Source organism: Amblyomma maculatum, chromosome 1 (assembly GCF_055883805.1).
Source record: "Amblyomma maculatum isolate TAMU_Amacu chromosome 1, ASM5588380v1, whole genome shotgun sequence".
NCBI classification, from domain to species: Eukaryota; Metazoa; Arthropoda; class Arachnida; order Ixodida; family Ixodidae; genus Amblyomma; species Amblyomma maculatum.
Genome location: NC_139344.1, coordinates 19,690,935 through 19,718,092, shown reverse-complemented (window position 1 = coordinate 19,718,092; position 27,158 = coordinate 19,690,935). Strand labels below are relative to the sequence as shown.

Here is a 27,158-nt window from a genome sequence, read left to right as displayed (position 1 = left end):
CATATGCCATTTCTGAGACTAAACTGGAATGATGACTGGTGCAGTCTTAAGTGGGTCTCGGGGACTGAGAAGAGTTTCTTATAAGAATACCTTGGCACCATGAAAGGTGGCACTCAAAAATATTTTCTTCATTTGCCCACTCTCACACTCGCCAGCACTCTTATTTAAAGCGGGTGATGGATGTTTTTCTCATGTGCCAGCATGTGGACGATATCTCTGAAGATATTTTTTTTTTCTGCATTACTAGCAGGGGGGATGAGAACTTTTTGTTTTTATTTCGGCACACAGCTACTGTCGTTAATGGGGGAGTCTGCCCTTGTTCCAGCTGCCCTGTTCTAGCAGTGCCTCGTGCGTGTGCAAACAGTTGAGAGATGCGATGATGAGCACCAATTTTCGTTGTTCTTTCGTCCTTTTTTATGTTCAAGGCTGCTTATCGCAACTTTCTGTCCTTCGTATCTATGGGTTTTCGAATAAACTACCAGTTATTAGTTAGAGCTCATGTCTGTTCTTTATGTCCGTCGTCCTCTGTCACGCTGAATTTCTTGAGCCTCTGGGAGTTGTAATTTCTCATAGCATCGCTTCCAGGTTCTTTTGTACCAGCTCCACTACGTCACAAGAAAAAAAATTAAAGCAGTGCTAGAACCAGAAGCGTGCTGAGCCAGTGGTATCTTTGGAAGTGAAAACCATGGTTGTTAATTTCGGAGGACTGATCCGCGACCTCAGACACGCAATCCTAGATCCGGAGGCTCCACTCGCTAGCTATAAATGCTATCGGCTCGGCCATTAAGCTATGGCGCTGTCTGCTCGCACTTTTCACCAGCTTAGGGTGGTTGCTTGGCCATGTGTAGGCCTTTCCACTGCGTGTGAGGACGCACAGCTTTTGGAACTGCAACTGACAGCTGTCAAAGCGCCCGTCCCCACATTCAGTTCCGAGTTGCATACAGAACATGACAACAGCGTTCTTGGAATTTGTTTTGACTTTTTATTACAACTGCTCATATTCCTTTTGCTGGAACTCCTTTTAAAGGGACACTGAACAGAAAAGTGAAGTGTCCTTGCATCGATAGAATACCAGTTCCTGATCACAAAGAGACCATTCTTGTTCTTACTGAAACCAAAGTTCTAGTAAGGTAGAAAAGACCAAGAATAGAGATACAAGTATCGCCAGCACTACCGAAACGGCCGAAGCTCGCAACTCCGAGTCGCGTGACACGCAATAAATCTCGAAGGCTGACAAATTTTAATTACGCTGCATGTTTGAATTGTGTGGTAGGTTTTGTCTCCAGCAAAATAACATGCTTTTATCACGTGGAGACGAAGGCGAAAAGGCAACCTGAATGAGACAAGACAAAGAGAAACATACTGGCGGCACCACTGGCGGCCTTGTTTTTAAATTCGGTGATGTTCCGGCGCAGGCATGCTTGCATAGTTTTGTTTTCGACGTGCAGCTGAAAGGGCTAAGTGCTCTTCGGAAGATCATGTTTCGCCGCCAACCTGCGCCGCTTCAGCCTGCAAAAGCCATTGCATGATCTGTGGGGTTGAGGCCGTATGTGCAGGCCAGCGGTCACTGCGAGAACTTCAATCGTTGTCTGATACAGAAACTGGATCCATGGCTGGTGCAAGCGAAACTATGTTGACCACGACACGACGCAAAGGCTGGCGATAGCTTTCATGCTTTCATTTCGGCTGCTGTTAGACCACACCGCTCGCCGTGGGCAGCAATCACGAAATCTGTATTACAGCATGGATGGCACCATTTTATCCAACTACAGTAGAATCTCGGTGATACGAAATTCAAAGGGAGACGAAAATTTTCGTATCACCCGAAATTTCGTATCACCAAAAAACGAGCAAAATTCGTTTTCAAGCCTTCCAACAGGTACGAAATATTTATTTTCGTTGAAAGAAATCGCGTATATCCTTCTGCACCTTTTTTTCCGCGAGATCTGATAACAGAGAATTTTGAAAACTGAAAAATTGGGCCGCTGTCTTCTCCCGCACAGACTCGGAGGTCACGGCGCGCCGCAGAACATCGATGGCGTGCATCGTTTCTGCTGCCGTCGGCGGTGGGTCATCAACGCTTTGGTCGTCGTCATCTTCGTCACTGCATGGAATGCCAGGCTGTGATGACGTTTCCTCCGCAATATCTTCAACCGTGCGGAGACCACAGGTGGCGAGGTCGTCGTCCGCGGTGACGAAATCGTCGACGCAACAGTCGACGTCAAGTTGATTCCAGACATCGATGGGAATCGGGTCTGGCACTTGCGAGGCAGTAGCCACAGCAGATTTGAAAACCCCACACTTCGCGAAACAATTGGCGATGGTCGTAGGAACGACGCGATCCCAGGCAATTGCAAGAAAATGCACAGCGTCCAGAAGAGTGATCTGGAGATTCGCGTCCTTCCTTTCAATCTTCGCGAGGAGGCGGCGCACCAACAAAGCTTTAAAATGGTGCTTAACATTCCTTATAATCCCAGCATCCAGTGGTTGCAAATGACTTGTTGCGTTCGGGGGCAGGAACACCACCTTAACACTCTGTAGTGTCATTTGTTTTGGATGGGCGGTGCACTGGTCCAGCAGCAAAACTATTTTTCTGTTGAGGCAAGACATCTTGCGGTCGAGGTACGTGACGAATTCCATAAACAAAGAAGACGTCATCCATGCTTTTTTGTTCGCCTTGTAGACGCAGGGCAATCGACCGGCTGCCTTAAAGCATCGGGGCTTTTGATATTTGCCAATGACTGTCAGCGGCATCTTTTCCGATCCGTCGGCGTTGCAACAAAACAAAACTGTGATACGTTGTTTGCTCTTTTGTCCGCCCCGGCAGGCATCGCCTTTAAAGCACAAACTTTTTTCGGGCTGGAGATTGTAAAACAGCCCTGCTTCATCTACATTAAAAACATCACGTGCCTCATATCCCGCTATGTAAGACGGCAGTGTGGTTGTCATCCAGTCTTCCACGGCGGAGGCGTCGACCTTTTTTCCTTCGCCACAAACGGTCTTGTATGAAAGATTATGACGCACCTTGAACCGGTGAATCCATCCACCGGAGGCCTGAAAATCATCAATTCCAAGTGTGAGTGCGATGTCCGCTGCCTTCTCACGAAGCACTTTTCCGTCGATGTTGACGCCGGCCGCCGTGACCTCTCTGAACCACGTTAGAAGAACCTCTTCCAACTTCACATGGTGGGCAGTTTTGGCTTCTTTAGAATTCATCGCGAAGTGCTGCACATTCTGCATAATTTGGTCGCGCTGACCAACGATCGTTGACAACGTTGACAGCGGCAGGCCTAGCTCCTTGGCCATGTCAGTGCGCCTTTTCTTGGGCTCTTTGTCCACCTTATTTAAAATTTCCAATTTGTCTTTAAAGGTCAGCGCCTTTCTCTTCCGTGACATTGCAGTATGATGTACCTTTTCGCGTTGCTGAGATGATCACAAAACGACGCGCTATCAACGCGTTGTCAGCCTCAACAAACGAGAAAACGAAGCAACGTGTTGCCGTTGCAGCGGAGACTCCGGAAAGCGGAAGAGCGTGGCCTGCGGGGCGGCGGAGAAATGTGGAGAGGGCCGCAAGGCCGTGCGCACAACACCAGTAGCAGAAAGCAACAACGAGATAAAAAAAAAAAAATGCGGGGGGGGGGAGGGGAGAGAAAGAGAGAGGGGGAGGGGGGGGGGGGCAAGTTATCGCTGCCTTCTTCGCCAACTTCGCTGCTGCCGCGGGTTGCCAAGCCGGTTTTTTCTCGCTGTATTTTTTTTTCTTCTTTCGCGCGCGTGTGCGTGATCCGTGCTATCAGTGCTGCGCCGCTGCGCACGCTTTTCTCGCTGTGCGTGTGTGCGTGGGCCTCGACCGGTCGGGATACTGAAGTTCGTATCACCCGTAGCGAAAAGAAAAAGTGTTCGGAACATCCGATTTTTTGCCCACTGAACGCAATGCAATTCGGCCGGGGAATTTTATGAATTCGTATCACACCGAATTTCGTATCAGCCGAGTTCGTATCACCGAGATTCTACTGTATGAAGTTGGGTTGAACTGTTTGAATTCAACCGGCGGGGGAAAAAAAAAACTGCTCAACTTCTTTATCTCATCAATAAATGCATATTTTGCTGCCGGACAAGTGACGGCAATGTCACGAAGTATCGTACTACAGTCAAACCTCGTTATAACGAAGTCTCATTTTGCGCAGAAATTCGTTCGTTATATCCGATATTCGTTGTAAAAGTACACACAAATTCCTACAAAAAAAAAATTCTATTCATAAACCCAAGTAAAGGCTACCCTAAAATGGAAAGCGCAGAGCTGAAAAAAAAAATGCATTTTTTTTTTTCTTTAAAGCGTGGTATAAGCACACGAAACCTTACCTTTCATTTTGCACTGCCAAGCAAAAATGAGCACACAAATCAGGATTTAGGCTATGCAGAACTGATTTATTTAAAAAATGATGTAATCTTCATTTGGCGGCACTTCACACTATTCAACAGAATAATTCTCTCAACGTAATCGACACTGTGCAGCGCTTTCCCAATGTCAGCTGATTTGGCCACAGGTAGGTTCTCAAGGTACCTTCTCAATTTCCTCGCCATATCGGCGGCCTCGGTGCTGCTGAGAGCTCGCTCTTCGCCTTCTTCTTCACTCTCATCGCTGCTCGTAGCATCATCTGTAGGAAGCAGCTGATCGACAATTTCTTGGTCGGTCAATTCGGGTGCCACAGCCAAGTTGTCATCGGCAGCAATAAAGTCCTGGAACGTAACATTCGGAACCGCCAGTTGATGCCATGTCGTCTCGTCAAAATTGTCCGCTTCACCTTCAGAATCGTGGGCGTCGTTGGGCTCAGTCTCGCTGGAGGATGGGGCTAGGCCAGCATCAACAAAGCAATTTCTTATTGTCGACTGTGCCACTTTGTTCCATGCACCGTACAGCATGTCCAGCGTAGTTTTGAGGTTTATGGCCGTTGATATGCCCCTGTCTATGTCAAATACGAGCTGCGTAACCAATCGCTTTCGGTAGCAGCATTTTAGTGAGCGAATGATGCCCCTGTCTAATGGCTGCAGCACTGAGGTCGAGTTTGGAGGCAAAAAAACTAGGCGGACCGCTTCAAGTGGTACAGACACCTTATGGGCAGAGCAGTTGTCCAATATAAGGAGCACTTTCCTGCGCTGCTCTGCCATGTCTTTGTCGAAGGCCTTCAGCCATGCTTCAAAGAGTGACTACGTCATCCACGCCTTTTTGTTCGAGCGATAGTCCGCTTGGACATTCCGGGCGTTGCGCAGGCACCTGGGGCGAGCAGATTTACCAATAACAGTTAGCCGCCTTTTATCTGACCCATTCATGTTGACACAAACAACAACGGTGATGCGGTCTTTGCTTTTCTTGCCTCCTCGGCACAGTTCGTTCTTCGCAACGAGTGACCTTTCCGGGAGCAGCTTAAAAAAAAACCGCAGTCTCGTCCACGTTGTAGACATCGCGCATCTCGTAGCCATCCAGTTGCATGCGGAAGCTTCCTGCCCACTTCTCGCAGTTCTCTACATCGACGGCTGCTTCTTCGCCCGACAAGGTGTGGCAAACAATCTGGTGGCGGTCGTTAAATCGCTGCAGCCAGCCACTGCTTGCATAGAAGTCATCGTGGCCTAAGACGCAAGCGAGACTTCTTGCCTTCATTTGAAGCACGGCATCAGACACGGGCAGGTTGCGCGCTCTAACGTCCTTGAACCACGCGAACAAGGCATCAATATCCTGGTGGTGACTATACCTGACACGCTTCCTGTCGTTCTTCACGGCGCCTGCAGAGTGCACGTTTTCTATCTTCTGCCTTGCGCTCAGTATGGTTGACAGAGTGCTAGGCGCAACGCCGAAGTCTGCGGCAATCTCTTTCTTCTTGCGCCCACTGTCGACCGCCCTAAATATTTTTATCTTTGTTTCAAGAAAAACTGCTTTGCGTTTCGGCGCCGCCATGCTGCAAGACGACGGCACGACCTCTAGGAAAGTGAGCACACGCGCGGGTCGGCAAAAAGTAGGGGCAGGGCCACGCGGGCGGTGGTTCGATCACGTGCAGGTCACATGCCAGGCAGCCGTTGAATCTAGATTCACTCCCGGTGCCTAGATGGCGTGGCGTGCGAAAGCGCGGGTGATTCAAAGACATTTTAGGTGGAGGCGACGCGGGCGGTGGTTCGATCACGTGCCGGTCACATGCCAGGCAGCCGTTGATGCTAGATTCATTCACGGTCCCTAGATGGTGTGGCGTGCGAAAGCGCGGGTGATTCAAACACATTTTAGGTGGAGGCGATTGATAAAACCGAAATTTAGCGTTTTGAAAAATTTTTTTTTTTGCTTCTTTGCGGATTTTGAGTCGTGTAAATACGAAATATGCTTCGTTATAACCGATTTAGTGTCAAATTTTCAGTTTTTCATTTCGTTATACAGATAGAACTCCCATAGAAATAAAGCACAGCCAACCAAACTTTGCTTTTACTTCGTTATATCCGATAATTCGCTGTATCCGTGTTCGTTATAACGAGGTTAGACTGTACAGTGCATGCTCGTTAATTCAAACCTCGATAATTTGAATTTTCGGATAATTTGAACTACAATACTTGGTCCGGCCAAGCTCCATAGAGGTCTGTGTACAAAAAAGCCCGCTAATTCGAATGCAAGTCTGTTCCGCAATGGATAATTCGAACTACGCGCCGCCGCATATGGGCGGCTTAGCGCACAGCACGTGGAAAAAAAAAAAAACCCTCAGCAAAAGAGCGGCGCAGTTAGAAGGTGCGTGCGTCCAAACTGGGGACAGAAGGTGAAACCAGATAGAACCATGGCAGAGTGGGTAAAGCCTAAATGGCGCCATGACCGGCTTGGTGGCCGCGGTTGCTTGCTCTCTCTTCCTCACAACCTTCGAAACTCTCAAATACTTGTTAATTCGAGCCCTGCTAAGTAGGAAATATGGATAAGCACTATCGGCGCGGTCACGGCAAACACCCATGAAAGGCTATGACATCGGATGGGTGCCATACGGGTTACGCAGGGTTTGTTTTTTGCAAGAGTTGTTCACTTTCCATTCATCTGCCGTCAAAGAGAGAGCACGCGGTCGGCCGCGGTCATGATGCTGGCTTTTAGCATCGTCCACTTCAAAAGGTGGTTGCTGCTATCGCGCGTGGCAGTAGAAGGGCGCGCCCGCACCAATCACCTATTGCATGATAAAGCGAACGTACTGAAAACGAGGCTTGCACAACCAGGCAGGCGCCGGCACTCTGCCAAGTTCGCTTTCCCCTTTGCTGGAGCCAGCGTAACACATTGCTATGTTATCGCTGCGCAGCATCTTGGCGCATTGCCAAAAAATGTGTTGTGGACCGTCGCGGCGCGAAATGGAGGGACGTACTAACTGCTGACGCCTTTTTCCTTTTTTTTTTTCAAGTTCAGGTAAAAATTCTGGGTAGGTGGGTCTATTATGCGAGTGGGTTCTTCACGCGAGTAAATACGGTAAATTTATCGTAATGCAGATGGTTCTTGTCGTTTTTTTCGAGGCCATTCGGTAATTCGAACATGGGATAATTCGAACTTTTCCCCTGGTCTCGTGAAGTTCGAATTAACGAGCTTTTATTGTATATGAAAAATCCCATTAATTTGAACGGGAGTCTGTTCCACTGCGGATAATTCGAACTATGCGTCATCGTGTCTGTGCGGCTTGGCACACAGCGTGTGGCCAAAACAAGACACCTCTGCGAAAGAGTGGCACGGTTAGAGATTGCGCATGTCCGAAACGGGATTAGAAGATGGGACCAGGTAAAGCCATAGAAGAGTTGGTAAAGCCTAAATGGCGCCATGACAGGCGCAGCGGCTGGCAGTGCCGGAAGGTAGGGGTTGGCAGCTGCCTACTCTGTCTTCTGCGCAACCTCCAAAACTCGTAAATACTTGTTATTTCTAGCCCTGTTAAATCGCAAATACGGATAAGTACTGTCTGCGTGGTCCCAGCCAACGCTCATGAAAGGCTATGACGGGTGCTACGAATTTTGCGGGGGAAATTTTTTTATTACTATTCTTTTTTTCAAGAGGCTTTTATCCTTCCACCTATCAGTCGTCAATGGAAGCAGCACGCGGTCAGCTGCGATCATAATGCCAGAGCATCAGAGCATTGTTCGCTGTTTGCTGTTATTGCGCGTTTCAATGATTGAGTGGCAGTAGACGGCCATGAACACATGAACGAGGCTGGCACAACCGGACAAGCGCTGGCACTCTGCCAAGTTCGCTTCCCCCTCTTGCTAGAGCTAACATCAAAGGGTAAACACACCAGGTAAACACACCGTGATGCTATCCTATCGCTGCTCAGCATCTTGGCGCACTGCCAAGAAATGCATTGTGAACTGTGATGGCGCGAAATAGAGGAAAGCACTTACGAATGACGCCTTTTCTTTTTCTTTTTCAAATTCTTTGGCAGAAATTGGGGGTGGGTTGGTTGATTATGCGAGTGAGTTCCTTACGCGAGTAAATACCGTAAATTTATCGTAATGCAAATGGCTCTTGTCAGATTTTCGAGGCCATTTGATTATTTTAACTTTTCTCCTGGCCCCGTGAAGTCCGAATTAACGAGCTTTTACTGTATTGGGTTCTGCTAACATATTGTTGTCAGTGTCCCTTTAAAGGTTCGCCATGATGTTCGCCAGACCGCTAATTCCAGCCGGCCTCTAGGTTCCTTACACCATCCCGATGCTCCAAAGCCCAATCATAATGGTGAAATTGTAGCTTCTAATATTTTATTCCGTTTCAATAATCAGTGTTTTAGCACCGATGTGAGCAACACACGACTGCAAAGTTTGTTAACGGATATGATGTTTCCTTCTTGCTTGGGTACTGCTTCGCTGATTGGTCGCACACGCACATTGATTTTACAACCGATTGTTCTTCTAGTTACTATGCAGAAAATTAATAAAAGATGTTTTAGTTCCGCGTGTGTCCTTGAAGTGCTTGTAAAGATGGGGACTGTAAACGCGGGTAAATGCGGTGTTGTCAACAAGCGCGGAGGTATAGCGAAGGAGCATCTGCCTGCTGTGATGATGATAATGGTGGCTTTGCCCTTTGAGTGGGTCGCTGCTGCTTTCTGGTGTGGTGGAGCCAAAAATAATTAAAAAAGACAAAAAAAACAAGTTTAAAAAAAAATTACAAGGGTTCAATACTGCTGAACCAAATATTGAACGAAAGCATTAGCTGCAGGTGACCGAGCGTTCTTTTCTTTTTCTTCTTCCTCAGCCCACTTACAAAGCCCCGCTTTAACCAACCCGTATAAACGTGCCTTAGTGGCCTATAGGGGGTAACGTGAATGCCAGGTTCCTAGCAGGCCGATTCTTTTATTTATTTATTTATTTATTTATTACAGAGTCCCGCAGCGCCCGAAGGCATTATTGCAGGGGGGGGAGATGACAGTAACATTGCTAGAAATGCCAGTAGTACAATAAAAATACATAAAAATGATGAAAATAACTTGACACAAGTGATAATGCAGAATGAGAAACATGCATCTAAAGGGGGCAACTGCGCGACGAATAAAGTGATGAAAACACTAAAAAACAAAGTGATAAAGAAAATACACGCAAGAGAACTGGGCGCCGCCACGTCACCTATCTGATAAAAAAGCCTGAAATAAATTTTCCATGCAGCACTCAGGGATGCCAGCTGGCAGTCGGTTCCACTCATTGATCGTCAGTGGCAAGAACGAGGTTTTATATACATCTGGCCGCCATTTTATTTCTCGGATCTTCCACTGATGATCAAGTCGTCTAGATAAAAAGGGAGGTTGAATGCTGAGCTTTCCAAAATAAATGTGATACATGATCTGCAATCTGAAATGTTTTCTGCGGTGAGCTAAAGATTCCCAACCAAGATGATGTTTAATAGACGTGACACTAGATAAAAAGTTGTAATTGTTAGACACAAATCTGGCAGCATTATTTTGGACGCGTTCGAGCATGTCAGATAAGTAAATAAACTGGGGATCTGATCCCATACAGGGCATGCATATTCAAGAATTGGCCTTAGTAAGTGAAATACAGGCGCTGCTTGACATTTGACTGCGCTTTGTTGAAATTACGCTTTAAAAAATTAACATTCTGCAGGCTTTCGATGTAATATGTTCAACTTGTCTCGTCCACGTAAGGTTAGATGTGAAATATACGCTGAGATAGTTATATTCAGAAACTTTTTGCAGGGGAACATTATTTAATGAGTATTAGGTCTGTAGAGGGGAACGCTTACGAGTGAACGAGACAAGTTTGCATTTCGAAATGTTCAAAAACATTTGCCATTTTGAGCACCAGTACTGGATAAAATTTAAGTCTCGCTGAAGTTTTAATGCGTCAGAAGAACTTTCCACAACATGGTAAAGCACACAGTCGTCAGCATATACAGTCGAGCCCACTTATAACAATACTCAAGTGCCAAGAAAATGTCATTGTTATAACCAATAATCGGGTTTGCCAAAAAATGCAGTCAACATAAGGTTCAAAAATTTTAAGCAGAAAAAAAGTTGTCCACTACTTAACAAAAAAAGCATAGTCCGTGAGCTTCGCTTGCTTCACAGAAAGCTTATTAGCATTGGTCTCGAGAGTATCTAATTGTTCGACGTGCTCAAGTGGAAGGCCCCTTGAAAAAATGAAGTCCCGGAGGGAATAAATCATATGCAGGGCCTCCTGTGAGGACATTACTTGGAGGCTGATCTGCAGTGTCGTCGTCGTCATCGCTGTCGTTGCCCGCCGCTCGCACATTTTCCACGATTGCCTTGTCAGTGAGGATTTCGGAAGTTTCCACATCATCATCTGCATGCAGAAACTCATCCAGTCCCGATGCATCATTGCTGAGCGCAGACCACAGTTCTGGCATCCCTTCATTGGTCGGAGCTACGCAAGCATCAGCCGCGGCAGTCGTGCGATCCCGAACGAAGCCTGCTTCCCTGAAACAATTCTGCACCGTCGAAGCATTGAGTTCCGACCATGCACCGAAGATGAACTGAACTGCTATCAGTAGGCTAATCTTAAAATCAGGCTGCTCATCACTTCTCCGCGCAGCCATGTCCATGGCAAGCACTAACCTGTTCAGGACGCAGCGGCGGTACAGGGCCTTAAAATTAGCGATAATGCCGGCATCCATAGGCTGCAAACCTGAAGTGGTGTTCGGCGGAAGGAAGAAGATTTCCACGCTGGAAAGCTCTGGCATGGAATGATGCGCACTGCAATTATCCAATACCAATGCAACCTTCCTCTTTTGGCATTCAATGCGGTCATTGAATTCCACGAGCCACTCATGAAAAAGCGCTCGTATCATCCACGCCTTACCATTGTGGCGGTAGCGTACGGGGATTCTGGCGGCACCTCGAAAGCTGCGGGGATTCCTGGATTTTCCGGTGACAAATGCTGGACATTTATCGTTTCCGTCCATACTTGCGCACAGAAATACGGTCACACGCACCTTACTGTTCTTTCCACCCTTGCATGGATCTCCTTGAAGCGCATGGGTTTTCGCAGGAAGCATTTGAAAAAAGTCCAGTTTCATCACCGTTGTAGATATCGCTGTCGGCGTACTTCTCGAAGATACGTGGCAGGGTTTCTTCTTCCCACCGGTGTCTCGCTTCCACGTCGAGTGAAGCTCCCTCGCCGGTGACTGCTTTATATACAATCCCGTGCCTATCCTTAAAGCGTTGCAGCCAACCATTTCCCGGACGAAAGTCCTTCTCGTGAAGAAAGGCAAAATGACTCGCCTTCGCCGTTAGGATCGGCCCACTAATGGGCAGGTTCTGTGCACGGGCGCTAAGAAACCATTGGAACAAGGCTTCCTCCTCTTCCTTGTAGGCGCCCTGCCGGACCCTTTTCCGTTCGTTGTTCTTCGAACCAGAGCATTCTTCTTGAAGCAGCTTATCTGCGGAGTGGGTGATTGTAGAAACTGTCGGTTGAAGCAGTCCGTACTTCAGCACCAGGGCCGACACCTTCTGTCCATTCTTGTGGTCCTCAACTATGCTGCGCTTTGTCTCTAATGAAATCGCTGTACGTTTTCTTTTTGCTGGCAATAGCGCCGTGCAGTCCGGTGAAGGGCGTACGGCAGACTGATCTGCCATTGTACGACGAGAAAGCAAAACGCCACAGGCGTTTCACACACACCACGTGCACCCCACACTTATAAGCACTACGACGCCCGCCCGCACGCAGCCGCCGCTATCGCCACACAGAGAGTCGGTCGGGACGGCGGCGGGGACGCGACCATGTGACGGAGCGCGGAAATGGGGGGGGGGGGGGGGGGGGAGGGGCAAGGGTAGAGAAACGGAGTGCTCTCCTCTCTTCGTATCGTGGGCGCAGTCCACTCGTCTCGAGGGGTGGAAGGGTGACATGCGGAGCGAAATGCGCTCGCTTTGCGCGATTGCGGACGCTCGCGTTGTCGTCGGAATCACGCGTATTTTATTTTGAAGCTGGGTCACAGTAGCCGGTTTTAATCGTTATAACCGTTAGTGCGGCAACCCATCATTGTTGGTTGATTGGTTCACGGGAAGGGAAAGGCGCAGTATCTGTCACACTTGCTCTGTGGACACCTGAACCGCGCCCTAAGGGAAGGGAGGAAGGTGGGAGCGAAAGTGGAAAGAGAGAAAGGGGAGCCGTAGTGGAGGGCTACGGAGTAATTTCGACCACCTGGGGATCTTTAACGTGCGCTGACATCGCACAGCACACGGACGCCACTTCGTTTCGCCTCCATCGAAACGCAGCCGCCGAGGTCGGGTTCGAACCCGGGAACTCCGGCACAGTAGTCGGGCGTCTTACCACTGCGCCACCCCGGCGGGGCGCCCGTCATTGTAGTAAATGGATTTTTTTTACTATTGGATAAATAGTAAATTTGACGGTGACATGTCTGTTCATTGTTATAGCAGATATATTGTAATAACCGGTATCGCTATAAGTGGGCTCGACTGTAGCCGAACTTGGCAGGTGAGGTCAAGAACAATATCATTAATAAAAATGAGAAAAAGAAGGGGTCCAAGGACAGACCCCTGGGGCACACCTGAGGAGACGTTTACGGAATCAGAGTGACAACCATTAATTACAACAAGCTGCATGCGGTCCTGGAGATATGAATGAAGCCAGTCGATGATATTGGGATGCAGACCAAAGCAACGTAACTTATGTAATAATAGCACATGAGGTACAGAATTAAAGGCTTTTTTAAAATCCAGAAATATGCAATCAATTTGATGTCCGTGGTCAAAAGAGGAAAACAGATCATTACTGAACTCAAGTAACTGGGTGGTACAGGAAAAACCCATTCTAAAGCCATGCTGAACTGGTGTAAAGAAGTCATGAGAGTCGTGACTTTTCGTTGCTTTGTGGCGCGCATGTCACTGTAGCATTTTGCACAGACTATCTCCGGCACCTGATCGAAACGCTGGGCTCCTTCGCCTAAAAAGTTCTTCCCTGGACAGTGGCCCTTTAAGCGATGACAATAACGGTCCCATGTGAAACGAGAGACCCAAGTTGGCAACGCCTGCCAGCCCACATATGAAGCCCTGCTTTAACCAAGCCGTATGAACGTGCCCAGCTCTAGCCCTAGTGTCACGCGGCCGTGCCACGCTGAAGGCTCGAAACCTAGAGTAGTATTGCTTTCGCAATAAAAAGTCCGTCAATTCGCTGTCCAGGCTCTGCGGTTACAAACACCAAGGTCATACAGCCGTCTCCAACCGCTGCTGAGGTCGCAGGGCTCCCCGTTGCCACCAGAATTCGAGATGCGACTTTGTGGTCTGCACTCTATGAGGCTTTTCAAATTCCAAGGTGGCTGACAACGTTCGGATCTCGGAGGTCAGCAAAACCGCTGGACAGTCAAAAATCATGTGGTTGATCGTTTCTGCCGACGCTCCACTGATGGAACAGGTTGTGTTGAGATCGCTGACATTGATCGCGAAGCCCGCTTGCCACACCCGAACCTGCAGCACTCCACAGCGGGCTTCCGCCAGCAGCTGCTGGCCCTGTACAAGTACAGGGTAGGCTTCGCCTTAGCTTCTGTACGCCACTCCTCCGTCTTTACCTTTCGCACAAGTAGCACTGGAGTGATCCGCAGCAGCAGCAGCGATGGATGCCAGTGGAACACCAAAACAGCGACGTAGATTTGTTGACCGTCGGGCCCGGGCTAGGCTAGCTTTGGGCAGACGGAGGAGCTGGTCCTCACAGCACAGCTTTGCAACTGCTTCTCGCACCGCAAACGAGGACCAGCACAGGTCTCCCTGCACTCCTTCCACTGGAGTGTTCTTGTGTACACACAGCGCTGTCCTGCCCGCGTTTCTTCAGAAATGCTCGCTTCCCAGCCGAAAGGCATAGCGTGGCGTTGGCGTATGTCAGTCTTCCACAAGGCGCGCATGGCTTCAAAGCGATTGAACACCCAGAGTGCATGCCGACCCAGGATGCCCTTGTTTCTAGAGGCTTGCACTCTTACGTACCATTCGTGAAGCGCGAGGTAGTCCGGTTCTTTGCTGAGGTGCATGCCAAAGTAATTCGCGGCTCCCACTATGCGCACCGCGCACCATGGTGGATAACTTCCTACACATCAACAGAAAGCTGCGTTTCTCATTGGTTCCGCCCATGTAGGGCAGTGGGCGAACGAAATGGGAGAGGGGCTCCCCCTCACACCATCTCAGACGCGCTGTTCTTTTTTTCTTGTATTTAGAATTTTAGAAGCCGCATAACTCTTGTTTCCACACACCGGTTTTTGTCATTCTTTTTTTTAACTAACCTTGGCACGGTGCAAAGAACCTAGAGGTTGGCTGTAATTAGCGCCCTGACGAACGTCACTGTGCCCCTTTAATGGTACATACTATGAAAAGGTGTTTCACCATGCTCCGCCCACCTTCATCGCTCGGCACGCTCAATGAGAGGGAGCACCCACAAGGCCCACTTGTCTTGATACACAGTCGTGAGTGGCTGCACAGAGCAATTTTTAAGAATAATTTTGCAAATTATTTGACCCACACAGAGCTGTAACTTTGACTCCAAAAACGAGAAATATAAACTGTGTGTTCAGATAAGAACGGTAATCGAGGTCCCATGACTATTTTTGTTTTCGATGAATTGGTATATGTGGTGGGCAAATGTCTCTGCACCAAGGAATGCACCTCAAGGTACGCCATACGTCTCTCGGGAAAACATCGTATATCACTAGAAGTAGAAGGAAACGCTCTTTTTGCAATTTCTTAAAGTTGCAGGTTTGAAGCTCTGCTGCTTGTGCCAATTTTGTCGTGCATAATTTCTTAGTGAATTTGTGCAACTTTTATACTTTGAGAAGAGCTATTGCAGTCAAATCTCGTTACTAGGAATACCACATCAATGAATTTTAAAATTAACGCATTTTTTCAAAATCCCCAACAGATTTTCTATGTTTTCGATATTGAAATGCTTCAGAATTGTGAATTTCAATATAGCGTGTATTTCAGAATAACGCGCATTTTAATTTTTTCTTGTATAATCTAGGAACATCAGTATTACGAATTCGGCTAAAGTTAACAGCGCCGCAGCTTGCAACTCTCGCTTAAAACTGCTGTTTTCTAGTGTATGGTTTGTGGACTGTAGCTATAATCATCAGCACATCTAGTGCCAGCACAAATCTCTGGTTTAATATGCAGTAGCCAGCAGGCCTAGCCGGTTGCCTTTTTTCTGTCGCAGTTTGTGTTGTGTGTCATTCGCCGGTTGGTCGTTTGTGCCATTGGCGTGCGGGAAGGTATATTTTTCTCGCGGATGATATCATTCCAAAGTCTGTGTGAGATCTGATGACGATTGAAGCCGGCGAAGGTACCAAGAAGATAGGAAAGTAGCTTTCATTGTAAGAAATCAACTCGGGGAAAAACTGCCGTGATCATTTTGAAAGACTGAGGCAACTTTTCGAACTTCAGGGAACACTGAAGATGAGATTATATTGTAGTGTTTTTTTTTGCACATGGACAAAACCCATACTTTCATCGCGCGGTGCAATCACGTTCCCGAAAAGGTGTTGCGTAAAGTAGGTGTATGTGCTGTAGTGGTGTAATGTAGTGTGTGGTCGTGTGCGCTGCACATGGTAGAAGAAAACTGATTTCTTCAAATAAATCAACTTTGATGTTAGTGCAGCATTTTCATTTCAGATTTTGCTTCTCTACATCTGTACTGCCAAGATACGTTATTTTCATACCTAAGTTTGACCTTTGGCTTATAATCACAGATTTTTCACTACAATATTTCAAAATAACTGAAAATTTTTTTCGGTCCCGCGGGATTCGTTATATCGAGATTTGACTGTAGTAACATTCTTTGTTGCCAGAGTTGCTTTAGTAACAAATTTCAAACATTGCTCCAGGAGTGACGCGCTGCAAAAAAAGCGAATTTTCAATCCTACATTCTAGCGTGAAGCATTAAGTTGTTGTCGCTAAAACTTTTTCTCATTATTATGCAGCTTATGTTTTTAATTTCAGGCAAAATGTGGATCTGTAGAGCGTCGGGTGTTTTCTCCACAAGGCATCAAGATCAGCCAGAATTTGTGGACAAGAAAAAAAAGACAACTTTGATTTTGATTAAACAAAAAACATCTTCAATTTTTAATAAAATCGCCCTCAACAAACCTCAGTACCTCTGAAATATAAGTCTAGAAAAGTTTTCCATAATATTGTTTAAAATCAGAAAAATAAATATAAAACTCTGTGCTCGTACTGAAAATTGCCAGTTTTCAACCCTACATTCTGGCACTATGAAATAAGGTGTTGCCACTGGAACGTTTTGTCTGTATTATGCTGGGCTTATTCTTTATTCCGGGTAAAATTTGTAGCTCTTGAATTGTTCTTTCTTTTTCGGCATTATTTCGAAAATTCAAAATATAAAAAGTTGGACAACTTTGATTCGAATGATAAAAACAACAGCATCTTCGATTTTTATTCAAATCTTTAAAAACAATCCTCAGTTCTTCGTAAGCATCAGACACTAAAATATATTGCATTATGTAGATTAAAATACAAAAATAGATATTAAATAAATGCATGTTTTTATTTTATTGAATTGCTTGGGGCTTCCCCTTAAGGAGTAGACATCAGAAATTTGATGTAGATTTGCTGCATTTAGTTGCTTTTTATTTTCTACAATATCCAATGCCTTCTCAGTGCATATTTACTTATTTATTTATTTATTTATTCAGGTGTATTACATAGGGGGGGGACACGAAGTAATTTGATAACACTTAGTTCAAAAACAGACGAGAGAAACAAAATACAAACACCATTTTAGAAGTACAGTAGAACAACAAAGTAGAATATAAAGTTATTTTCTGCTTGTTGGCAGGGTTGATGATAAATGGAAAAAAATTTGATAGTCAAATCTCTATATAACGAATCCCGCGGGGTCACGAAAAAATTGTTATTTTGAAATATCGTAATGAAAAATCTGCAATTATAAGCCAGGGGTGAAACCTAGATATGAAAATTACGTACCTTGACAGCAGGCACATGTGTAGACAAGCAAAACCTCGAATGAGAATGTTGCATTTACTTCAAAACTGATTTGGTTGAAGAAATCAGTTTTCTTGCGCTGCATACAGCAAACGACCAATCACATTACATTACATCGCTACAGCACGTAACACTTTCCACTTTGCACTACACCTCATCGGGTGCGTGATTGCACCGAGGGATGAAAGTATGAACTTTGTCCATGTGCAAAATAACATCAGAGTGCGATATGACCTTATCTTCAGTGTTCCCTGAAGTTTGAAAATCTTGTTTTGATCTTTCAAAATGATTGAGGCTGTCAATGGGGCAATGCTAGCTGCCTGCAGAGGCAGATTCGCTTTTTCTCTGCGTCGATTTCTTGCAGTGAAAGCTGCTTTTCTATCTTCTTGGCACCTTCACTGGCTGCAGTCATAGTCATATCTCGCACAAACATTGCATTAAGATAATTAAATCACAGCTTTGTGGTGGCGCTAGAAGCTGGCACTAGATATGCTGGGGATGATAGCTACAGCCCAAGAACTAAGCACACAGAGACAGCGGTTTCTGTTTCACGCAAGAGTTTACGAGCTGTGGCGCTATTCATTTTAGCCGAATTCGTAATACTGATGTTCCTACATTATAAAAATATATATAGATATGTGTACTTTATTCTGAAATACACGCTATATTGAAATTCGTAACTGAAATAGTTTTACATTGAAAACAGGAAATCTGCTCGGGATTCTTAAAACGTTTGTTAATTTGAAAAATTCGTTAATGTGGTGTTTGTAGCAAAGAGATTTGACTATTTCTTAATTTCATGGGAAAGTGGAAGTGATGTTTTATTATTTTTTTCTCTCTATCCTGTAATTATTTTATTGTGAGGTGCAGTGGGTATTCAATCCAGCTCTTAATTTCATCGTATCTGGCCTCTGAACAGAAACAAACGGTCGCCGACCGAATATTCTGACCCCTGATTTCCTGAGTGAGCTTGATTTTATTCATTACTCTGACATGCCCCATAGTAGAAATGAAGTACATGAGTGCCTGAAATTGCCAGTAGCCAAACCTCCTCTATATACTCATTTATCATCAGCCAGGCTACATCTACTGCAGTACGAAGGCCTCTCCCATATTTCGCCAATTAGCCCGGTCCTGTGCTAGCTGCATCCACTTGATCCTTGCGGACTTGTTAACGTCATCCGCCCACCTAACTTTGTCTCCCCCTACTACGCTTTCCTTCCCTTGAAATCCAATATACTAATATATACTATAGGGGAACGTCAATAATTCAGACTTCAAGGGGGTCGAAACTGGGAGCGATTAAAGCAAAATTCAAGCTATAAAGCAGCCTATTAGAAGCAGGGCTCATATTCTCTACGTGTTCGTTTGACGCGTGGTTGCGAACTCGTACCATTCTTGGACGTTGTCCGCTGCCCAATGCCTGTTGCTGCTTGTCATCTGTGTAAACTGTATGGGGAGTCACTCATCAGAATAGGCACAAAATTGCTGACCCCCTTCCTCCACCATGTGCCAATCGAACGTTCATGTAAAGTTTCTTTCTATAACTTTTTTTTTTTTTTTTTTCACATTTTCGCGGTCCCTAGCGAATCCGAAAAATCGGTCGTTGACAATGGGCAAATTCGTTTATTGGCACTGGAAGAAGTTAGTTCAGTGTTCCCGAACACGTTTCGTGTGCGTGGACTTCATGATCGTGGCCTTCGTGTCGAATTGTGAAAACCAAGTTTTGCTCCGAACCCCCGGGATTATCTGTGTATCGTCATCCGCTATGGTGGCCACCAGCTTGTGAGCCTCGACTTATCCGAGAAATAGAGGCTCAATAGAGGCAACGAGCCAAGCTTTGCAGTTAAGCAACCTTTCGCTTAGCTGGAGTGCAGACGACGCATGCGGCTGTCAGTCAAGTTTTGCTCATATTTTCGAACAGCAATTTGTCTGAAAGGCATAAAAATGTTCCAATTGGTAGATTATTTTTCATTTGTTACAGTAGTTCTTTTCTATATCCGCTGAGACGCTTTTATTCTTTAAAACCAGACCCAAATGGTGTTAAAAATGCAAAAAATGGGAGTGGGAAATCGAAATTCCTTTATTATGACCTCTATTGTGCCAGCGCTGTGATCAATAGCACTTAGTAGGAAAATTTGGAAATGATTTTACTGATGGCATCATGGAAAATATATTAATGTGATAAGCCATCCAGCAGTCGCTTTGCACCGACCTGGTTTCTCATGTAATCAAGATGGGTAGCTTTGTTAGAGCTCATACCAAACAATTTTTATTTTTGCTTTTCAAGGCTTGGTGCTTGCTTTTCACTATTAATAATATTTTAAAATTTTGGGGATACATCGTTAACGACTCCCATCTGCAGCTCCGCTTGCAGATTCTTGTTCGCGTGCATGCACTTCGTTTGCTACTTGCTTAATCGCTAATCTTTTAATTTGTGCTCCTATTAGCTTGCATATACTCGTAGCATACACTAAGCTACTACATTATGTGCAAGACCACTTAAGGCCCTTCTTTAACTAAGTTGTACGAACGTGCCTGCGCGGCCTAGGAGTAGCGTGTCTAGCTCTGGATGCGAGGGTTCCGGAGAGTTCAGTTTTCGTCTCACCCTCCCATCTCGAAGATGTTGCTCATGTTAGCAGCTCCTTCCTAATTAGCCGTGTCACGTGGCCTTTTGACGTCACACAGCTCACCAACCAAGCGGTTTCCTGGCCACATCACCTTCAGCTCCCACCTGCCAGAGACGTGCTCACAATTTTTTGCTCACAACACCAATGATGGATTTTTGGGCTAACAGAGGACGTAGGCGTCAGCAGCAAGGGTTCAGTTGTTCAGCCACTATAAAAAAAGATGTGAGCTGAAGTGGTGGTGGTGCGCTCTTCTGTGCAGTATGAACGGGAGGTTGCCCAGCTGAAGCGGCTCATGGGCCAGTTGCAACGCAAGCTCAGTCTGGCCGAGACGCAGCTGCAGCAACAACAGCAGCAACAGCACCCACTGACTGCCTCGCTCAGCACTGAAAGCACTGAGGAGCAGCAGCAACGGCGCCAAGAAAAGGACCTTCAGATGAAGAGTATCATTACCAGGTACACTCGACCCTTGTGCATTTCTTGTGAGTCACTCTGATAATGAAGCATGCTTGCGGGTGGAGCCAAGTACCTGTGTGTCCTTCGCACAGATGAGGTCAGTGCAAGTGCACAATATGCCGGTTTCTCATTCCTACAAACTCCGTTTCTCTGCTACAAAAAAAAAAAAAAAAACAGTTTTCAATATATTGAGTATATTCAATATTCAATTTTAATATATTGGGCAAAGAGATAAAACCGAAAGTAGATTTCAGGCAACGCTTGACCTCACGTTAACAGCCTCAAAAACGATCATGCGTACATTAATTAGCTAAACTGCCGATTGTAAGCAACAGGCAGAAATGACCGAAAGCGTGATCAAAATTTTGTCCTGCAGCAAGTACAGAGTGAACATAGACTGCCGTGCATCTGGTTACATCACGTCGCGCCTAAGGTTGCTCGTAGAAATCCTCCTAATTGGTGCGATGAGTTTGGAACTTTTTAAATTCATTTGCGCTGCAGAAAAACATTGCAACGCTGCGAAATTTGGTAAAAAATGACCGGAAAACTCTGAAGAATGTGCCGTGAAATTTTCAGTAAAATCCGGGGAGGTTGAAAGAAAAAAAGCGCCTCATCTCCCATTTTTGCAGGTTAATGAAAGTTTGTCTTCATGCTCAACGCACATTGATTTGAACGGTATGAAAGAACAGCCTCCTACTTGGCATTGGAGCACATATTGCACGAGGGCGTCTTCTAAAGCTAGGTCATGCTCTAAATGTGTAGCTTTAAGGGTCCAAATAACTCTGGACTAGGTGGTGTTCATATACCATATCAATGCCCGTGGCATTTAATGCTGAAACCAGCAGAAATTCTTGTGTGGTGCAGGCTGATCACCGTAGAAGATGAGTTGCGGCGGGAGCAGCGGGAGATGCAGGGCATGATTCGAGCCAAGCAGCAGTTGATTGATGCTCAAGAGCGCAAGATCCAGACATTGGATGCAGCCAACCAACGGTTGTTGGGCGCCCTCGCCCAGCTGCGCCAGCACTACCAAGACCAAGTGCAGCTGGAGCCACGGCTGCTGTCCAATGGTGCCTCCTCACCACCTCCACCCACGTACAGGAGCAGCTCCTGCTGATGACCACCATCGCCTTCCATACCATCAGAACAAGCTCATCAGGGTCGCGGAGGACAAGTGCCTAACCTGCATAGCACCCTGGAACACCTTAGGGATGGCCACATCTTTGTTGGCTTGTGACTTATGCAATTTTGAAGAAGCCATTTAGTTAGCACATTGCAAAGGGAGCATGTGCACAGTACAGCAGAAGCTCCTTCTAGCAAAGCCTCGATAGTGGCTCAGTGATGGGAGAGAAGCTGTGGTAGTAGTATCACACCATATGTGGCACCAAGCAGAGACTGGAGGTCTGTGGCGTATCTTTCACACTTCCTCGCACTTGGGTCTCCTTTAACATAGCACATTCAAGCAAGGGGTTGGGAGTTGTTTTGATGGAACTATGGCATGTTTTGTTTTACCTTCTCTTCACATTTTTGTGCGATGCTTTGCTCTCTGTGGAATCCGCCGTTTTCACATGGCTGCTCTACGCATGCGTGCCTCTTTCCTGGTCGAAAACAAACCACTAACCCCAGCTGCACATGCGCAGTTCTTAGCCTCCGCGATCGGCGCAGCCGTAGCTGATCTCTGAGGCCATGTGCAGTTAATATTCATGGCAGGCGTATAGGATAGATTGCATTAGCTGTCAAGAATACATGGTCATTTTGCAGTAGCAGACGAATTTTCAACCACTCCCAGAGAGCGCCACATTTTGTGAAAAAGGCGGATTGAAATAGCGCATTGTTCCTGAACAGGAACTGGGCAAGCACAGGATTTTATGCAGCCATTTCAGGGTTGGTTCGCTTGCGTTGATGCAGTTAAGGAAAATTTGCATATTGCCTCAGTAAACTTGTGGCCTGGTGTACTGTTGTAGAAGCGCTACAGTGCCTGCCATTTTATTTTAAGCCCGTTCAACGTTCCATCTTTCGCACCTTCAAGAATATGCTAATAAAAATTAGCAAATGCCTAAGCAATGCCTAGCCTGGTTGGCAATAGCGCAAGGAGCTCAATGTGGCATTTTGGCTGTGGCTTAGTGGTCAAACGCACAGCCCAGTGGAACAGATCTGTTCGCTTTGGCAAGGGGCTCAAATCCCTCTCCTTCTAGTGAAGTTTATTATTTAATTTCTTCTACAGGGTGTAATTGTAAGGCCAGATGCCGGAAGATGCCTCGGCGGGCTTCTTATGCTATCGCATAGTGACAATATGCTTTTTAAGGGTTAGGGTTTTTACAAGGGTTAGGGTAGTATTCACAGTTAAAAGCTGTGTTAGTGGGTACATGCCGCAATTTTTGTGCTGTATACCAAGCAAAGATTCATTAAGGAAGGTAATTCTTGGCTTCTCAAATTCAGGGCTTGAAAAGAAAGACCTTTGAATGTACTTTGAGCCAGTATTGGAAATGGTACAGATAAAGTTGCCCTCCAAAATGTACTTGTAACGTAAGCCAAGTCTTTTCTTCTATACTATTTTGTGAGGCAAGACGCTAAAAGAGCTTATTAATAAAGGAAGTATTGTATGAAGTTTAAATACATCTAATATTGCACTGTAGTATGTCATTTACAAGATGTCACAACTTTACTGTTTAAACGAATTGGAGTAAGTAGTCATTCTCGATGCATTGGCCCATTAAGGCATTCAGAGGCAAAAATCGCTTGATATTTACTACTGCCGCTGTTTATTACTCACGCACAGTTAAAAGGCCACACGGATTCTGCTCTGGTGTGATTGTTGTCTTTTCACAATTTCTAAGCTTTAAGGGGAACTGCTTGGTTTCATGCCCACACTGCAGATGGCTGTAGTACTTGTCTTACCAATGGTGTCCAACTGTGAAAACTTAAAATTTATTCAGCACTTGTGAATTTCATAATTGGTTACCGAAGCCAGTGTCACACTGTATAAGGTTAAGCTGTGAAAAAAAAAATTTTTTTTTGTCAAAATGCAGTTGTGAAGTATGTTCCCGATGCAAACAGAGGCTGGCCGAGTGTATATTGCTGAAGTTACCATAATGATACACTCCTTGAAAATATCTGCACCACTGATCTGTTGGAGATCTTTGTCTAATTTGGTTTACCCTGAGTGAGAATTCACAAAATGTTGTATTAGATTGAACGTTAATGTAAACTTGAGTTATATGCGCTATTTTGCTAGTTTAGCTACTCTTGCGCAAGCTAAAATCACATTGCCAACAGGACGACAGGCTTCGATGCAGGCCGTCTCTCTTTGGAGCCAACTTGTCGTCGTTACTGGGTTTTTTGTTATGTTTATTGGCCATAAACAATGAATTGGGCATTTATCTCGCCTATAGGAAAATCCGTGAGCTTTAAATTCTCCTTATTTTTTATTTTGGGTGATGATTTTGCCTTTCCCAGGCTTAATGAAGAAAGTCAGTTTAATGACAAAATGGTTTCAATCCAAGAAACCATATGGCGCCACTAGGTTTGCTAGTGGTGGTGGGGGTGTTGCCGACTTTGCAACGTTGCCTGGGAAACATCAGTACAAACTGAATGATGCGAACTGAAGGATAGTGATTCACGCGTCTAAAACTTGCTATGTTCTTTCAAGGTTTCGTACATAGACAGCATCTGTTTATACTCCCTTGCAACCATGTGGTCATGTGCCGCTGGTCGACGTGCAGATGATGCAGGGGAGCACGCTTAACGCACACTCATGATTGGTTGAAGAGGTCTCCTAGCTTCCGCACCACTGCAAGGAAGGGATGAGATGGAGTACAAGCTCTGTATTTTCCCTCAATTGTGGGAAACATTGCTGATGTAACGATTTTTTGCAGAACTGTGCTAGCAGTCACATTCTCTTTTTCTTCATGCTGTTATTACGGGCATCAATAGGAATGACGGTACAGCAGGAAAATGTCTTAATTTAGCTGATTTGCACAAATATAATGCAATGGGGGAGTTTGTGGGCTGGTGAAAATTTTAAAAGAAATGTTACGATTATAATGTTCAGGCCAGTCATAGTTGAGCTCCTTTCAAAGGGACACTTGACAGCATGCAATTAAAAGGGGATGCTTCAGATACGCACACCACAATATAGTGAAGCCAAGCCCCTGAACTGCATGCGTGCAGCCACCGTCAATGTGGCAGGAACGACAAAAGCAGGTTTTGTGGCCTTTGCTGCAGTATCCAATTGAATGCTACTTGTTTTCTTGTATGAGATGATTGAGACTTCTGTATTGTGCTGACACAAAACACATCATCCATAATAATGTCGGTTCTTGTTTTATATTTTACTGTGTAGTAGTTCTTTTAAGGAGGATTCTAAAGCATTTATGGTTAACTTCATCAGGCCACTTGAAGCTATATGGGAAAACATGGTCTGTGTACTAGCTGATAAGTTTGAATTGTGCACATCCCATGTTTCCCTTGCGGGGGTGCCTTTTAACGATGTAAGGAAAAACAAGCAGCAGATGCAAGGTTTGAGGTATGGTGCTTACGTTTGCGTAGCTTGCATGTCTATTTGGCTGCGTATCGGACAGAGACGTATCTGAACCTCAACGCCAATGCTCTGATGTTACTTGGCCATTATTTGTTTACAGATAATGGTCTTGTATAGGTGCCTCAGAGTGAAGCTGGTTGCAGGGGCTCGCTTTGAACACTTTTTCCAAGTTAATCTTTAGCTTTCTGTTTGTGTTTTGTTCTACATATATACACATCTGTTTTGCATTTAAATTTCATTATTTACTGTTGCATGAATGAGGCAATGCTTATTTGCTATATAGCAAAACAATTACTTGTACATATAAGACTTTACGGGAAAAAAAAAAATGAATGTATAGCTTCGCAATTAAAACTGCAGTGACATCTTGTGTTTTGTACAAATTGCAGCTTTTGCCCGGCTACTACATTTCAGGGATTGCTAGTGATTAATTCAAGCTGTGAGTTACATTGAGCTGTATAAATAAAGTCTGTATTGTTTTGTTTCCACTTTGGCACAAAGTTTGATTTGCAGTGGCATATTTGAACCCTGCAAATTTTCGCTGATATGTTGTACCCATTTATTCTTGTGGTCTGGACGTCGACGTCATCCTTGGCTTGAGGATACAAAAGCTTGTTATACTCTACCACATTTGTGACTGGTGGCCGCTTTGTCACTTCAAGATCCATTACCAAAGAGCACCACTTTTTCTTGAGTGAAAAAGCTTTTTGTTTGTTGATTTTTCATGTGCACCCGAGGACATGTCGTTGGCAGTGAGAGCACCATGGCTCAGGCAGTGTGATGCTCGGTGCTGTTGATGCACACATGTGCATTGTGACATGCAATACTGTCCAGAGGAGCTTATAGAGAACACTATACATGTTAAATACATACAGATATATATGTATACACGTATATACATACATATATGCTATTCATATTTGAAGGGTTGTTGACTGCTTTTTTTGTTTGGTTTGTGATGCCTGAACTGAGTGGACCTATGTTGTCTGTCATTAAGGCGGCAGAGAAATTATATCATGCCACATGAATTGAACTTTACGCAAAATGTTTCAGTTCAGTCTGCGGGATGCTTTTTGTATTGCGCAACTTCAGTGCTTTGTTTTCAATTCACAAATGCGGTTTAAAAAAAAAAAAAAAGGCTTCATTAAAAAGTATGCAAAGTGTGTGTGAAAAACGCAATGAGAATGTGCTATCCTGTGCTTGGAACGGTGTTCTTGCTTTAATGTTAATTTCAGAATTTTCTGTCAGCATTGAGCTTGAGGGAAGAAAAGGATGTTGTGTGTTCACTTTCTTACCAGTACTTTTGAATGGAATGTATTTGTCAGGGTGTGATGCTTCTTTCTGAGTCATGAAACCAGTGTGTCGAGTCGGCACTACCAGAAGGCTGACATTGGGTGCCACAAGGGCTTTCCTCTCCTTTTTTTTCTGCATCCTAGGTGCAGCAAGCATACTGTTTTTTTCCCAGAGGCTCTTGCTCACTTGGAAAAGAAGGGTGGCAGTTTGTAAGCAGTAGCAGGTGCATACGATTGGCTGGCTATTACTTTTAGGCAAGACCTACTCATCCTCTGTACTCAGTTCAGCCTCTCTGGTGTTGCACTGCTCATGGCAATGTACTGAAGCGTAACTAATGTGTTCGTCCGAGTGCTTCGTTTGGAAGTATGCTTTGGGTGAGATTTCATAAGTCTGGACAACAGGTGACCTCTGAAATGCAGTGTGGCTTGTGGAGCAATCCAGGAACCTGCGTTTGATAAAGGGGGGTTGGGGGGGGGGGCTTTTTACTATGCTTGTATTAAGTTGAGCTGTTTTTTTTTTTGCCACACACAACTCATTTTTGTAATAGGTGGCACTTAGCATTGTATCGTACCAATCAAATATATTTATATCTAGTACTGTGCAAAGTTTTTGTAAATAAATTGTCTATATTTTATGCTGTCTGTGTCATTGTACTGTTTCTTTGCATGCTTGTTCTAAATTTGTCAGTGTACTAGTTGCCACTGAGCTGAAGGAACATTTTCACTGGAACATACTACTAAGAGTGCATGCATTTGAACCTCTCAGTGGTGACCC

The 27,158-nt window shown here is 45.2% G+C and overlaps 1 protein-coding gene across 8 annotated transcripts in view; it reads left to right on the top strand.

The window, feature by feature from the left end:
• The window catches only part of raskol (Ras GTPase-activating protein raskol), a 119,371-nt gene extending 92,745 nt beyond the window's left edge, over positions 1-26,626 (top strand). For all 8 annotated transcript variants that reach the window (XM_084587844.1, XM_084587845.1, XM_084587842.1 and 5 more), the window contains 2 exons: positions 20,361-20,554; positions 21,419-26,626. In XM_084587844.1, the coding sequence (XP_084443970.1) occupies positions 20,361-20,554; positions 21,419-21,668 (444 nt within the window). In that variant the 3' untranslated portion in view covers positions 21,669-26,626. The remainder of the gene's footprint in view (positions 1-20,360; positions 20,555-21,418) is intronic.
• Positions 26,627-27,158: the final 532 nt, after the last annotated feature.